General features: G+C 35.4%; 1 protein-coding gene across 2 annotated transcripts in view; it reads right to left on the reverse strand.

The window, feature by feature from the left end:
* LOC106683754 (limbic system-associated membrane protein) overlaps nucleotides 1–16,918 on the reverse strand; it is a 299,259-nt gene that overhangs the window by 277,259 nt on the left and 5,082 nt on the right. For both annotated transcript variants that reach the window (XM_024359748.2, XM_067044681.1), the window contains exon 2: nucleotides 9,085–9,117. In XM_024359748.2, coding sequence (XP_024215516.1) covers nucleotides 9,085–9,090 — 6 coding nt within the window. In that variant the 5' untranslated portion in view covers nucleotides 9,091–9,117. The remainder of the gene's footprint in view (nucleotides 1–9,084; nucleotides 9,118–16,918) is intronic.

Raw genomic sequence — 16,918 nt, forward strand, 5'->3', positions numbered from 1 at the left:
TAAATTCAGAGAAAACTCAATTTTTGCGTACCACATTAGATTATCTCGGGTTCGTACTTATGACCGGCGGACTAAAGCCCCAGGTATCTAAGGTCAAAGCTATCAAGAAAATTCCGCCACTAAAATGTGTCAAAGACCTACAAGCTCTAATGGGACTCACGAATTACTACTCTCGGTTTAACCCCGAGTACGCGAGACATCTAGGAAGGCTAACGCACCTATTGAAAAAGGGCCGGAAATGGAGACCAGCGTGCTCTGACCTACGCAGTTATAGTCATAAAGACTCGTATGAATATAACAAATCAGTAGTTAACGTGGAGTTTGTACCTCCAATAGTTCGACTTTGAGGTGGTTCATAAAAAAATATAGGAGAATGAAGTAGCTGATTTTTCAAGCTGAAATATAGACGGAAAGACTACCACATATAGACCCGACTCCATATGTACAAATAACAACAAATAAACTACCTCCAGACCTAAACTACCTTTACCAGGGAACTGAACTAAATGATCCGGTCGTACAAATATAACAATAAAAACATAAGAAGAGGAAAACCTCCAACTACTGAGAGTAAAACCAGAAAATAAATTCATTCGGGGTGAATATACATACACCTTTGATGGAAAATATGTAATAAACCAGTGGAAAGACAACTCTCCACAAATACTAGTACCTGAGGGCATGGCAGAGGAATTCGTAAAAAAGGACCATGAGAAACTAGCCCATCCTGGCATGGTCAAATTGTTGAACACGCTAAATCCTTCCTTCCACATTAAAGATGCCCAGAGTAAGGTGAAGAGAGTGGAGAAAATGGATAGGGTAACAGGAGGACTAGAGAGGGAAATGGGTGCGGGTGTCTCCCCCACTCATGGCAGATGAATCAGGTGATCAGTTCGAGCTGCGGCTGAATAGCAGAGGGTGTATAAAAATATAATGTCTTAGATCGACCCACTTAGGGCACCTGGCGCACGCCATTGTATTTAATGCCCGCTGCAAGGGGCAGGTACTACAGTGATTTTAAGAACCCCCATACTCATGGGAACAAAATGAATGATGATAATTTATATCCCTTTCCAGATGAGGAGGATTCGTTCTCCTCACATATTTCAGACCTGGCAGGGCTGTTCTGAGCTCACTTACCACAATTGTGGAAGAAATGAGCAATGATGCTCCTCCACGTTCAGAATTAATAGGATTCTATCCAGATGCTCTGAAAGGGGTGTACTGGGTGCTGTTGGGATGGAAGGGGGGTTCGCCAATTCCGAAGTGAGAATCCTAGAGGCTCTGGCACGCTCACACTTCCCTGGGTGTGTACTGATAGAAGAAAATGACCCGATTCCTACTATCGAGAGCTACACTTGTAGTAAAGACAAGTGGGTCGAAGCAAATAGGATTGTCAAATCTGGCAAGGTTGAGTGGGCGATATCGAGATCTTTCTCGCCTTTTAAATCAGCTGGTACGGATGGAATCTTTCCATCATATTCAAGGCTTACCGGTCTTGAAACCATACCTCTAGTATTGCTAAGGGAAAGCTTGCCACTGAGTCACATTCCAACTAGTTGGAAAGCGTCGAAGGTGTGTTTTATAACTAAACCAGGGAAAGCGTCTTACAACCTCAAGGCTTCTAGACATATTTTTCTGACATCCTTCTTAATGAAAATACATGAGAAAGTTATAGACAGACATATAAAGAAAACTACACAGCTAGAGAGACCACTACACAGCGCTCAATTTCTCTATCAATCCGGGAAATCCTGTGAGGATGCCCTACACCACTTGGTGTCCAGGATTGAAAACAGTTTGGCCTATAAGAAGATTATGGCTGGTGTCTTTATTGATATTAAAGGCACCTTTGATCGCACCCCATATTGAATCATGGCAAAAGCCATGTAAATTAAAGGGGTTGGACAGATTTCTTCCAAATGGATTAATGCAATGCTGGAAGGAAGATTGCTCATATCAGAGTTAGGACACACTAAGATGCGGATGAAGCCTATTGATGGCTGTCCTATCTCCTCTCCTGTGGTGCATGGTTGTTGATACCTTACTGATCAAATCTAATGATGCAGGTTTTTAAACGCAGGGATGTGCCGACGATATCGCTGTGTTGATAGGAGGCAAATTCCCAGAAACAATCTCAGGATTGCTTCAAACATCGGTAGACCTTATAAGTTGATGGTGCCAGGAATACGTTCTGGGCATCAATCCTCAAAAGGTCTGTCTTTGTGTGTTCACTAACAGACGGATAATCGCAATCAGATCGCCGTATCATAACATTGAACGATTGGAATTCTCCAAGTGAAGTGGAGTCAAACATCTTGGCGTTACTTTTGATAGTAAACTGAAGTGGCGACTTCATGTTGAAAGGACCAGTATGAAGGATATACTGCATATAGGCTTAGGAATTAGGCACGAAATTAGGAATGAGCTCCCATTCCCTAACCTATGAGGCGCATGGACGTCTGTTTAGAAGGGTTAATGAAGACAGGATTTTGGCTATGCACTCTGATATTCAGGTAAGAAGTATAGGGACACTTACTATAGTGTTAAGATTGAATGGTCCACCCCACAAAAACCGTGTAACGGAATTTGTAATCCTTAATGGAACAAGGATCTGGAGCAGGAATATGGTGGAAGGATGCGCCTAATCAAGGCATATCCATTTCGCTTGGAAAGCACACCACAGTATTCCAAGCTGAGGTGCTTGCAATCAATGTCTGTTCCCAGAATCTAATAATAAAAGAAGGCACAAGGGATAGGCTAATCACAATTTTTACGGATAGTCAGGCAGCCATTTATGCGCTGGATAGAAGTGTGATCCGTTCTAAATTGGTGGAGGAGTGTAAGGTTAACTTAAACTCCCTTAGACTTCCCTTAGGTTTTCTTAGCCAACAAGGTGCGGCCATAGAATTGGTGCCTGGACACAAAGGCATTAAAGGTAATGAGCGAGTGGACTATCTAGCATCTATCTAGAAAAGGATATGGGACTACTTCTACAAGCGCATAGCTTTTTTAGCCTCTTCTAACTTGTACACTCGAGTTGATTTGAAAGCGCTAAACTGGCCAAACTGTACACATTTCAGATAATTCGAGCGACGTTATATTTTACACTGCTATATTTTTTCAAACTCGAATATCGAGGATTGAAAACATTAATTTGATAATAATAATTATTTATTCACTGTAATAATCCTCTATATACATTTTTAGCTTATGTCTACATAGGGAGCTAAGTATTATAACCGATATCCAAAATCCAAAATTAAAATAAAATTTTGATTATTTTTGTTTTGTTTTTTTTTGCCAAGACAATGTTCTAAATTGTATTTTTTTTACATAAAACAAATTGATTTTTTTGACCGTTTTTTTAAGCGCGTTGGTGTGGTCCTACAAAAAGAATTTTACACGGATATAAATACATATTCACAACAATAATATTTTATTAATTAATAATCTACTTTTGTATGGAAAATTTCAAAACACTCAGGAATATATAATGCTACAAGGCATTTATTGTACTCTCAAGAAGTCTCGCTACGTTTTTTATGCTTGATTCACACTTTACACATTTGAGTATTTTTTTTTTCTTGTGCAGATGGAATATTCCTTAGAAAATGGCCCCATTGTTTTGATTGTAATCGAAGTGGTGTATCACCAGCAGACAGCCTTCCACGCTCTGTGTACTCAGGCATACACACTGTTGTGGCCACCGTACTAAAGAAAATATATATATATATATTTTTATATATTATTTTTTGTTATTTACGTACGTATTTATTTTTAATTGTTTTATTGAATACAGGATAAAATGCGATTATTACGGCTTAATCGTACTCAGTTCTAGGGACCAAGTCCTCGTATATAGTTCTAGGTGCCAAGTCCCTACCGATAGACACAGTATAAGTTTTAAATAAGTTCCAGGGACCAAGTCCCCAGAGACTTTTGTAAGTGTTAATTGCTCGGCCCACAGTGGGACACAGTGCCACATTTTACCAATTGTTCAGTGAAGACGGGACTCCTTGCGGAACTTAATTTAATCCTTAATTTAAGGATATTTAATTTATTTTTTGTACTAAAATTTTCTTTTAAATGCTACCTTTAAGAAATATTTTATTTGAAATTCTGTTTCTTTTTTTTTTAAAGTCTTTTTATTAATTTTTTGCATAAACTAGAGAAGTATCCTTGGTTTTGATTTTCATGCTGCTATTTTGATTTGTTTTCTGTTAACAACCAGCTTCTAAACAAAAGCTTATTTATTACTATTTTATTTCATTTATTTTATAGTGGTCAGCAGTCTTAGTAAGTTTATTTTCGAACGCCCACTCCCGCCATACATACACTTTCTATAATATGTTCAGCCATATAATATCGAAATTTTGTAAACGTATATTTTTTGCTTTTTGGTATATTCGATGTCATTGAAAATAAAAAATAAACATTAAAAAGTGCAATATCCATTAGGTAAAATATTTTTTCATAACTTTTAATGCACTTTTTCATAAATGAGAAAGAAGTTAAGTAGCTTGGTGATCTACCCCATCCCTGCCATCATGTTCCAACGCGATATTAGGGTTTGTAATAGCGATATTATTTTTCCATCTCTTCTTCTCTACTTCCATCATTTCGTTTTTTTTTAATGTTACGTGGACAATAAATATATATCTTTCTTGTCCTTTCACTTCGCAGCTAAAATACCTTTGCAAAATCTTGAGATTTTTCAGCTTTATCGTTGGAAGCTCTTTCAGCATATTCTTTCTATTGCATCTAACTGTCCCTATGGCATTGATTTGCATGGATTGCAATTTTGGTGAAGAGTACCAGCTATCCATAAATAAGGTGTGTCCAAAATCAGCTATTAGTGTGCACATAAATATGAGTTATAGCCTTAGTCAGCTGTTACTTCGATGTCAGCTGACTGAGGAGATCAGCTGATCGCATGTATATAAAGAGATGTACCGAACCCAATAAAGTTAGTATGTTACAGAAGTTCACACGTGTTACATCTTATTCCTTCTTCTCTTTTTTGACATTTGGCTTTCGCCGATACCTAACTTATGGTAACATATTTCAGAAGCACTGGTGGTTGTGACAATGATATTCCAAAAGTCTTTTGATAAAAATTGGTTTAGCACTTGCAAAGATTTGAATCGTTCTCCCATTTCTACGGTCATTTCAGGAATTTGTGAGTACTGCCGAATTTCACTTTCATTTTCCTTATTTCTCCATATCCATTCATCAGATGTAAAATTAATTTCATGATTTACACAGTCACTTTCTTCTTCACTATCAGATACTATAATTCTACGCAAATTCCGAACAGGACAAATAATTTTCACTGTCTGTATCGCTATCAGACGGAATAACTAATCGGTTTCTCTTTGTACTTGTCGAAGTAATATTACTGAGATTCTTGTTATTATTCATTTTATAATATAGGTTGATAAGATTAAAATAAAAAGATCCATTATTCACTTTTTCAGTTTTATAATATGATGTACCACAAAGTACAAGAATTTTCGTGTAAAATAATCCGTAAAACATACCATATCGATTCTGAAATATTTACGAGATATCGATGATGCTACGAGATATCGTGCACTATAGAATAATGAATGAATAAATAAATAAATAATAAACGATGCAACTACTAGCCGACGAGGCGGACACGTCGTTTTTGTTTCTGCGACAAATGCCTTTTGACATGGTATACATGTCACTGGCGGTTTTGGAACAAAAGCAACTCTACGTGTGTGGCATATCTTTATAGCGCAGGTGGTTAATATCATTTTATATGAATGGAAATTTTGTTTTTATCTTCGTAATATGGCAGGGCAGGGAGATTAATGTTAAGTGTATAGATTAATAGTATGTTGTAAATTAATTTAATTGTTTAGTATTATCTGTAATTAAGGACTGAGGTTCATTCAGCACATACGAAAATTATAGAAACATAAATCTCGATTTGAGACGATAAAAAACTTCTCAATCATTAGTTGGGGCAGCCATTTCGTTGAAATAATAGGAGTTTTGCGACCTCCCCATCGGTAAGCTATAGAAAATAGATAACAAAACGTTATTGACAGTAGATAACACTTAATTTGCGAATTTGAAGTGTTGGAGTTTGTAAACACTAATATCAATTGAGAATATCACGATAATCTACTCCCGATATATTATAAGTTAGAAAGGAGATAATAACTCATTAGGAACCGAGAACAGATTATTATACTCTCGGTTTCTAGTGAGTTATTATTGCCTTTCTACCTTATAATATATTAGGAGTAGATTCTTTTTATTTACATACTAGATGTTCAGGAATGAGGATGGGTGTCCCCGACACTTGAAAAGGTTTCTGGAATAATAAAAGGAAGGGAAAGTCGACGAAGAAACTCACATCCTCTTAGAACGGACGGCCGAATGTAGGGCTAAAGGAAGAGAAAAGGGGAATGAGGACCGAAGACGATGAGGTACGCATCCCCTGCATGGAGCCGAAACCTCACGCAGACACAGAAGAGGAGACTGGCCACCATACAGAAATTGGCTCTGCTGAGGGTTACGAAGACATATAGAACGGTGTCACATGAGGCGGTGCAGGTGCTGGTCGAAGTGATGCCCCTAGACCTCATCCTCAGGGAGGATATCCTTAAATATGGAGTAATGAGGCAGGGACTAGAAGTGCTACCGGAGGAGCTCCGAGGGAGGATCGGTGAGGCCCCAAACTTATGGAAGAAAATTCTGCAGGAGTGGAATTGACTGAGCGTAGCAAGCCAGAAGGGTGCTACTTAGAGAAAATTCATCCCTACCGACCTTTCTAGATTGAAGGTTAAATGGGTCCTCCCAGACTATTGGGTCTCACTGATCCTAACAGGACACGGAGGGTTTCGGGTGAAGCTGAAAAGGGGAAAGAACATCGACTCCCGGAGTCCCACATGCGGAGTTCCTGGAACAGCAGAACACGTAATAGTAGATTGGTGGTGGGCCCAACTCATTTCACAATGGGAAGGGTTTGACCGCCCGACATCGGCCAGCCACCAGAAAAGGAGGAAGCTGATCCACACTGAGACCAGGAGAGCTAGGCTAGCCTGGCAAGTGCAGGAGGCACCCAAACGGATGCACACCAGGTGGATCTACCGAACGGATGCAGTGGACAAGGTACAGCCTCATCAGTAAGGCGCTCAACCTAGTGCTGGGCTGCACCACATTAACAATTTGTTTCCAATAATAATTAAATAATTAATTTAAAAGAATAAAAAAAAATGTTGATTTTTGGGAGCAGTGGAATGCGCAAACTAGAAATGGGAAGGGGGGGGGATTAAAAGAAAAAAAAATTTAAAGCACCATTAAATTCATTAAATCTATGCGATTGTTTACTCAGATATAAAACTGATTTATATATAATAAAACATAATATCATTATTTATTGTTTATATTTTACTCTCAATTATTATTCATTATTAGTAAAATTATTAACCTAAATTATTCATTATTATAAAAAAATTATTTAATATCTAGTTATATAATTAATAATTAGTGAAATTTTTTTTGTTAAAAGAGCAATAATAACCGTCAGTAGTTTTTTGCCCTTAAAACCAAGCTAAAACAACAAAGACACATGAATACTGGAAAACACTGATTATTTATGTATTTTTTTTAATAGAGTTAGTATTAAGGCAGATAATACGCCTTGTCATATCATAACTGTAGATTTTAATTAACTTTTTATTAACCAATTATTATAATGTATTATCAACGTCAATATTAGTTTTATGTAGGACGCTAGAGGTTTCACCGATGAAGTGAGGAATGAGGATAACTCATGTTTTTGTTATATTTTTCTAACCTGGGATAAATTTTCCTCCAGAATGTTTTTATTTTTTCATAATACATAAAGCATGGCCGGTGATTCACCCAAGATCACCTTCAGAATTGGCTCATTTAAATTTACCATCTGAGGGACCTGAACTCCATTTAGAAGCGTACTACCCAGTACACTTTACCTCATACATATCATATAAAGTCTAGAAAAATCTAACCATGCAAAATTTGTTTTGGGTGTTCAATATGTCAATATCAATTCGTTAAATAATCTTATTGCGCGGAATCAATTTTCATAATGATTTTATTATGGGTTTTAAGAAATAAGAATAAATAACAAAATCGCGGCCAAATAACCAAAAGCTTTTCTCTTCAGTATGAAAATTAAACTTTTTTAAATTGTTGCATATTTGTTAAACTTTGAACCATTATAAAAATCATCATATTCATTACTGATACATTTCATTAAAAACTTTTTTTTTAAATAACAAGAACTAAACTGTAAATTTATTTTGGTGAATATCATGGAAACTGTTAGAACAACGATAATCATTAGAAGTTATCTTGTGGTTTATTTGCTTAGCTTCAATATGAGTGTTAGTAGACATTTGTAAATCTTAGAGATGTAGATCTAATATAAAATTTATCGAAAGATTTTTTAGATAACAAGAAATCAACATTTTACAAATTTATTTTCATGAATATCATGAAAACTGAAATGAATATTATCATTAGAAATTACTTTATGCTAAATTTACCTGGCTCCGATTTGAGTGCTAAGAGGCAAGTTCTACTTAGATCAGTTTTAAAAATAGTTCCTGAGATACGGTTTCTCATAAACAAAACTTTTCCGAACAACAGAAAATCGACATTTTGTGAATTTATTCTAGCAAATTTCGTAGAGACCATCAGCCATACAGATGTTTATTATCACTTAAATTGAAGCTAAGTAAATGTATAATAATTTCAAAGTATAAAGTATTATCCGAATACAAAACATAAAAAAATATTTATATTAGAAATTGTAATCATGAGTTAAACAAAGAGAAAGAAATAATTTTTTAATATGACCTAATGCTGAAAAAGATAAAAGATGAAAACCAAACAAACATCAAATTTTGAAGCACATCATCCACTAATTTGAGAAATCGGATAAATATAATTTAAATTTAGTCCTGGATACGTGCATATTTGAAACATTAATGGTGTAAGACAAACTAAATCTGACTACATGAGTACACTACAACTAATCATCCAGCTTAGACTCACCGGCATAGATGTGCTGCTAGTTCCAATAGATCTCTGAAAAATAAAAACAAAAGCTGTTATTGTCATAGAAAAAGTAATAAATAATAAATATTTTTTTATTATATTGATTTTGAATATATTGAATAAGGCTCAATAAAATAGGGTTCATTTTTACCAAACTTTCAATTTTTTTTCTCCAAATTCTACTTTTTTCATCAATTAGCAGAAGTCTTAAATTCATATATCAGCTTCCTTAGAGTATAAATGGAAGGAAACACCACTATGTCAATGACAATTAAATGTTATTTAATATCAGATAGGTCTTATCTTCATTGAAATATTCTGACAGGACTCAAATGACGAATTAAAAAAAACCTCTAAAATACCTTTAATATTGTTCATTTGAAAAAATAAACAGTTATCATTGTTAGCAATGGATAAACACAAAATATTAATCAATTGAATAATTATAAAAAGGAAAAATAGAAACATTCGATTGTGAAGGGAAAAGCGAATCTGCACGACCCCACAGCAATTATTCCCGATTGCATTACACCTTCCTTTTTGCGTGTTTTTTTGTTAAACTATTTTATTCTTGGCAGGTATTTTATTTAAAATTTTTATTTGAAATTCCTACCTCGAGAAATCCTAACATACGTATTTTTGCAATAGAAAGATAATTTTTTTTTGTAATTTTCGAGTTCCCTAACCTTGAGATTTTTTTTTTTTCGAAAATCACAAAAATAGCGATTAGTTTATCACGAGAGACGTATGTATAGTGAGTAAGGAAACGTTGTGTCATAAACATAGTTATCTATCATTGCTAGTATTTTTAATTTTCTCTTATAAATTCTAGAAATACAATTTTGTCTGTAGTTTGACCAGCGCATAATCCATAATTCGTGTAGATGATCCCTTCCTCTGGGGAAGGAAACAGAGAAGGGGAAAACAGTAGCGGTTGTTGCCAGCCAATGTGATTTATAACGGGACGTCTTATCGGGGTGCCCTTCACTGCTTCACCGCATTCTCCACTATTGTATACTGGCTGCTTCTCTAAAGCACATCAGCTAATGTTTCACTAAGGATAATTTTATTACAGCATAGCCCTATATATGTCACTAAAACCACTAATAAAATTAGATAAACAAAAATAAACATTATATTTCGGATTTGATAAGGTCAAAAAAATTACCATTCAGCAAAACTCTGCTCCAAATTCTTTTCAACAATATTGAGTATAATTTTTGCGTGGAATTACAGATGGTACCGATTCTGCTAAGTTAAAATTTGAAGTGAGACAGTAAAAATAGGTAAATACATTAAATTCATAATTGCGGGACGTAACATCACAAAATGGATCTCAACAGATTTAATGAAATGAATCAGATTGAGCTTCTTAAGAACTCCTAAATGTGTGTGGGGATTTAGATAAAATATTTTCTTTAAATCAAATTTGTTTTTTGAGGTTATTTCGAACGATTTTTAGCTAATAAAGTCCATAAAAGCCCAAGCGTTAATTGGAACAACAGTAAACCAAAGAGTATTAACTCATATTTTGACTTGGACAACTGCAAGTCAAATGTACTCCAAATTGTAAGACATCTATGAACGCAATGTTTCTCAGCAAAATTTTGACCTTTTGCAAGAATAAATTTATTTTAAATTTAAATCCGGAATAGTCTTGTCCAGCCAGGTACGTTCTATTGAAAATCAGGCATTTAGACATAGTTATTAGGCAATGAAATATTAGATAATATGGTTATTTCAAAGGTACAACACTCATTGAAAAGTTTAAAATTTCTTTGAAGTACATGGAAAAGCACAGACTCTGGCACGAAAACACTATCAGAATTTAAGATTGATGTTTGAGGTAAGACACTCCTCAAATTCAACTGAGGAAATACCCAGTTACCCTTAAATTTAATGTGAGAATGAATTGGAGAATACTACTTCTGACGAGAGAGAATGTATTTCTTACAAAAAAAAAAAAAAAAAAAAGACATATAAATAATGACTGCGCAATTAAGTAAAAATCCTGCGGTGTAACAAAAAAAAAACCTTGAGAAGGATTTTTTTTTTTACGCAAAAATAATAGATCTGCAGTTTCATTTCTTACCAAAAGCTGTAGGAAACCATCTACAGAATTGATCTTAGGCTCGGGTTCCACGAGACACATAACAAACAATATAATCCTGTATTGTCGAAGACACATCTCATTGATGCTGATGTATAGGCATATATGCAAAATTTTGGCTCCTTGTAAAAAGCTGTGCATCCATGAGAGCCTAATTGGTTGGTTGTTTCGAGAGTGAGAAGTGTGGGCTGAAAGATGTGGTCTGGATCTCTGATCAAAGGCGTGTTGCAATCTATGACGCGTTTCCTTGATAATGAAAATGTCATTTAAACAATAAAGTAGGTGATACCATAAAAAAATCTAGGATGTACATTTACAGAAGAGTAGCTCTTTAATAACAAGATAATGGCAAAATTGAACAACCTCTACAAAGTTGTGAGCTCATGCTTCCTCAAGCTAAAGCAGAAGATCAACGCCGTCTATCAGTATTTGTTCTGGGGCTTTACATACAGTCTCAAGATTAGGCTCCTTTGATATGGGAAAGTACTGATACTAATATCAGTAGGAGTATAGAGGCCATCGTCGGGCTTCCTTCTAACACCTCATCGGCAATGTTATGCGCTCCGAGAAGGTTTTGAAGATTTGAATTGATACTTTACCCAACGACTATCTAAAGTAAGTTCCAGGTGCCCTGTTTCAGTGTACATAAAAGTATGCCGCAAAATAAATCGCGGAATGTGTTGAAAGACTCGATATTGATCAAGGTCTAACGAAGTGTGAGAGCTCTTTGACAGTCCTAGCAAGAAAATGCTGTTGGTAAATGGGCTATTTGCTATTGAAGGATAACTGGTACGTGTGTGAGAAGAATATGTATATTTTTTTTGTCGGAATACCGATGTCTGAATGTATATGAGAGAATGTAATGCTACATATTTCGTGTAATTTGTTGGCTGTAAATAAAATAATTAAATATTTTCTAAACCATTCTGAAAGTGGAGTTAATTTTAACAGACATCATGATGTCTTCGTCAGTGTAAGAGTTGATCAAGTGGGTTGATTCCCTATGTCACTGTTAACTGCGCTCTATCTGTTAATTGACAACAATTATATTACAGTAATTACATTAAAGTCTTGTAAACTCTTTCTCTCGAAATAACTTCTAGAGACATTGGTCCACACTGCTTCGAAAGCCTCATTTCTGATAAGTACACAACGTAAGAATAAGTATATAATCAAATAAAACTTTAATTATTAAGTATTTTTAGTTATTTTAGGTTTACACATCTCAAAATTAAACCAATTAATTAAGTATAGAAATGTATATGTATGTATGTATGGAAAAATCAGTAATTCACTGACAAAGAAAGTTTTCCCTTGATCATCGGAATTTGCGTGCAGACGTCTACTTAGTAGTACTCTTATAAATATTCAATGACCGGTTATTAATTAACTTGTCATCAGAAATAATTTCTTATCATTAAGTTGAAAATTATCAAGAAGAATTGGAAATGATGGTTAGATATCCCAAAAAAGAAATGATCGTCAACTCAGAAGTCAATAATGCAAGCCGTTGTCATTTTTCTCTTTCGCTTTAACAATGGAGAGCTATTTCATCATCGGTCTTGTCATTCTACCCGACCTTTGTGTTGAAATTCTCGTTCAGAATCTCATTTTTTTTTTTTTTTTTTTGTACTTATTCCAACCTTAAATAATAGATTTGAAATAAACATTACAACGTTGGAAATGTCACATTATAAGATAATGTCAAATAAAAAGTTATTCTATAATTAAAATAGTATTAATATAAATTAAAGACTTCATTTCCTACAGTGACCGAAATGAAAGAATATTCTATGATTTATTCCAAACTAAAATCGTTATCCTTTTCCAACATGTCGGTCTGTTGGTACCAATCTTTTCTTATATAACGTACCCAAGCAGTTGCTATTGCAAATCAACCTTCCTATCCTAAATTGTCATCGAGAGCATCCCACAGTTCGACCAAATCCCATCTTCATATTAACGACCATTGTAGGATTTACATATCCGATTTTTACCGGATTTTTTTGATCGAATAAATTTCAGATCGAGGTTCTCAGAGGGAAGTTTTGTCACCTATAGCCAATGAGGAATCAGATTCAAAAAAGTGACGCCTCTAAGGGGAAGTGGAAGGAAAGGAGAAGGAAAACTCAACCAGGAAAAACGGCATTGAAGACGAAGAGATAGAAGAGAAAGAGCCAGTCTTAGGAGAGGAAGAAAGGCAGGGATGAAAAAGAAGGAAGCCACCGAAAGGAACAGATGACAACCAACCCATCCCTACAACTTCCACACCGACTGATTTTGGTTAACAGTTGCAATATAATATTTTATAGCAAACATCTATCTTTATCATTTCCACTGTAAGTCATTGTAATATAACATGATTTTATCTGAGCTATTAAGTATTAATAAATGATTTGTTCTTTTTTGTACAGTATAAATGTATATAAATTTGACCACTCCCTAATTTATCCTATGTTTAAATGGTTATAATATTTTATAAATATAAAGATATTCAATTATTGATAAACTAGTAAACACGAAAAGCCTCTAGAAAAGAATTAAATTATAATAATAGTTTTACAGGACTCAATATAAATTAATTAATAAACGTATTTTCGGATAATTGCCTTCAGTGAATATCCTGGCATCCTGACGACTGATAGATAGCATCAATCAGTGTTATCCCTAGCGGAGACTTGCTATTTTTTTCAGTAGTTTTCAATTAGTAGAAATCGCGTTTATTTTTATAAAACAATAATGAGTGGTGGTATAGTTGTCAAAATGATTTAGATAGATTCTGTTTTAATTTTATTTTCATTTGTACTGTTAATGTGTGTTTAGTGGTATAGTTCTGGTATTTGTAGTTTTATTCTATTGTTTGTATTTTTTCTTGTGTGACGACTCATAAGTTTTTTACTATAATTTAAATTATAAATTGGCTTCAATTTTTTTACGGTTGTGTTAGCCCTGTTAGTTGTGGTAGTGCGGGTTCCAGAGTTCTTCCATCTCAGCGGGCATTCTTTTGTTGAGTATATATATGATTTGACACAGTTTTATTTATTTCAAATTATATAGTAACTCACAACGCATCCAATGGTAAGACGTTCGGGCAAAAGGGTTCCCAAGGGTGAGGATGAAAACGTTCAAGAGGCTAAAGAGATAGAAGAATATAAAATAGATGGGTCAGAAGAGTCCGATTCAGGGGACGAAGCGTCAGCTGATACAGAGGTCACGACAAAATCAGAACAGACAAATAATTTTCAGATGATAATAGATGGATTTGATAGAAGGTAGAGATATAATAACGAAAATCTAGGAAAAAGTATGAGCAAAATAGAATAACATGAAGGTAGGTTATCCAGCAGGATGGAATACATTATAGAGGAATTAGAAGAATAAAATACAGGATTATGATTCCGGGAGAAATATTGGAAGTGAACCTAAACTGTCAGGAGACTCGATCGCCTTGTCGTGAAAGGGGGCATTAGATGAAAGGTCACTTCGATCGAGAGGTCAGGGATCTGAATGAAAAGATAGAGTAGTTGAGAGTTCATCAGAAGGAGTCCTAAAAGTTATCACTTTGACGGTGGGGACTAAAGAAGAAATGAGAAATCTCTCGAGTAGGATTCCGTCCGGACATCAAAGAAATATTAGGTCGTTCTCTGACTAGTAGCCCTGGGTTCCCCAGTAGGGGATAAAACATACCAGCGGGCACGGGAGACGGTGAGACCCTAAACCTAGATTGGATCTAGAATATAATGTTTACAGGAAAGGTATGATTTTCGATAATTTTAATTAAGATCACTTGAGGAATTGGGCCATATCTTCGTATTTGATTAATCAAAACATAACAAAGATCTTCGAAAATTTCGAAGAAATGTTTGATAAAGAATTTAATGGAAATAAATACGACCATTTGGTTTATGATGAACTAGACCAAGGCAATTATAAGAATCAGACCCATTTCACACATACTGAATACTTCAGCCGAATGGTGATTCGAGCAAGGGCAGGACGCTTATATTTGTAAGACTCTGGGTCATCATTTTTAGCCAGAAAGTAGAGGAGATTGTTGTATAACAGGGGATCGAGGGTATCATTCGGTTTATGCACATATTAGAAGATTTAGGCAAAGAAAGAATCCTGGGAGACAGAATTGTAGGTACAATTGTAGTTGAGTATAATACATGGGTAGTGTTGGTCGTTTCGAACAGATATTGGCTCATTACCAATTAGAACGGAAAACCCAGAGGTGGTATGCAAAACAGAGGGGAGACCTCTAGAACTACCTGGACCAGTACGAATTCATTCTGCTGCTATACTAAGAAGAATCGTTGCCGGCGTGTCTTGGTGAAATATAAAAAGAGAAAGAACGTACAAATAATGAGCACGCTTGGTTCAAAGAAAACGGGCTTATGCATGGAATCCTCCTTCCGGGAATTTCAAAATTATGATCTACGAACGATATCATTTCGTTCGTCAGACCACCGTCAGTGAGATTTGGTTCAGCAGCCCAACCAGACTCCATAATATGTTCCTTCATATTTGCAACAGACAAACTGTTCATTGCAAAGTTCTCACACTATTAGAGCTTGATCAATTCAGGGAGGAAGAACTCCTTTATTTCGCAAGCCATTGTGAATAGGCTTGGATTTAGGGCCAAACCGTAGGATATTACAATCACTGGTCTTGATGGCAATGCCGTGGTGTAACCTGCAGGATCCCTAAATTGGACCCTCAGATCCCGATTGAGTGGGGACGAATTTAAGACCTTAGTCATCGTCGTGTACACCATTTGTCCTCAACTGCCCACTACTTCTATTGAATGTAATTTAATACGACACTTGCCTAACCATCAACTATATTAACATAGTTGTCACGTACCAGACGCCATTGATCTTTTAATAGGTATAGACTTATTACCGCGCATTATCAGCTGTGATCCATACAGTTGCCGATGGTGGCCTGGTGTCGCTGAACTGTTCCTCCAACCAACACGTTTCGGATTGGTCGTTCCGGAAAAGACGACTACCCAGCGCTGCTACATCCACTTTCTTCACTGAGTTACAAGAAAGTATTGAGAAACACCTGAGTGCGTTCTGGGAGATGGAAGAACTCAAATCAGTTGATCGGCCAGACCCAGAGGACAAGCTCTGTGAAGAACATTTTATTAAAATACACCCTTGAGCTCCAGAGGGCAGATGTGTAATGAGACATCCATCCAAAACCGGCACCACTCCCCCAAGCAGAATTCGGGAAATTGTGGATCAGATTCCTGAACTTGCAGTGGAAATTCCACAAAGATCATGGATTAGCTTCAGACTACAAACTAATTATGAAGGAGTATGAGGACTTGGGACACATGTCCAGGGCTAGAGAATAACTGGATTTTTATTTTTAATTATGTGATTATATGTATTTAATTAGCTACTATTAAATATCAAATATAAATAAATACCTCCTCACAAAGTGCTGCACACCTGGACCCTTTAGCGTTTAATAAATTCATCGTAAGCCAAATTTTGTATTTGGTTATGATCCAAGGTTCTTTGAATATATTTAACGTACTTAATACTTATTTACGTGATACTGCCTTCGTTTTTCGACAGTTTGGTGTCTTCAAATATGATTATATACTTTCATTCGTATTTTTAATTTATTGTAAATTTTATGCCTACTTATTATATAGTTTGCTATCCCTGAGTTTAATCGGTCTATTTTGTTTTCTGCAATGATAGA

The sequence above is a fragment of the Halyomorpha halys genome, unplaced genomic scaffold, assembly GCF_000696795.3.
Source record: "Halyomorpha halys isolate HHAL.00 unplaced genomic scaffold, Hhal_1.1 Scaffold513.1, whole genome shotgun sequence".
NCBI lineage: Eukaryota > Metazoa > Arthropoda > Insecta > Hemiptera > Pentatomidae > Halyomorpha > Halyomorpha halys.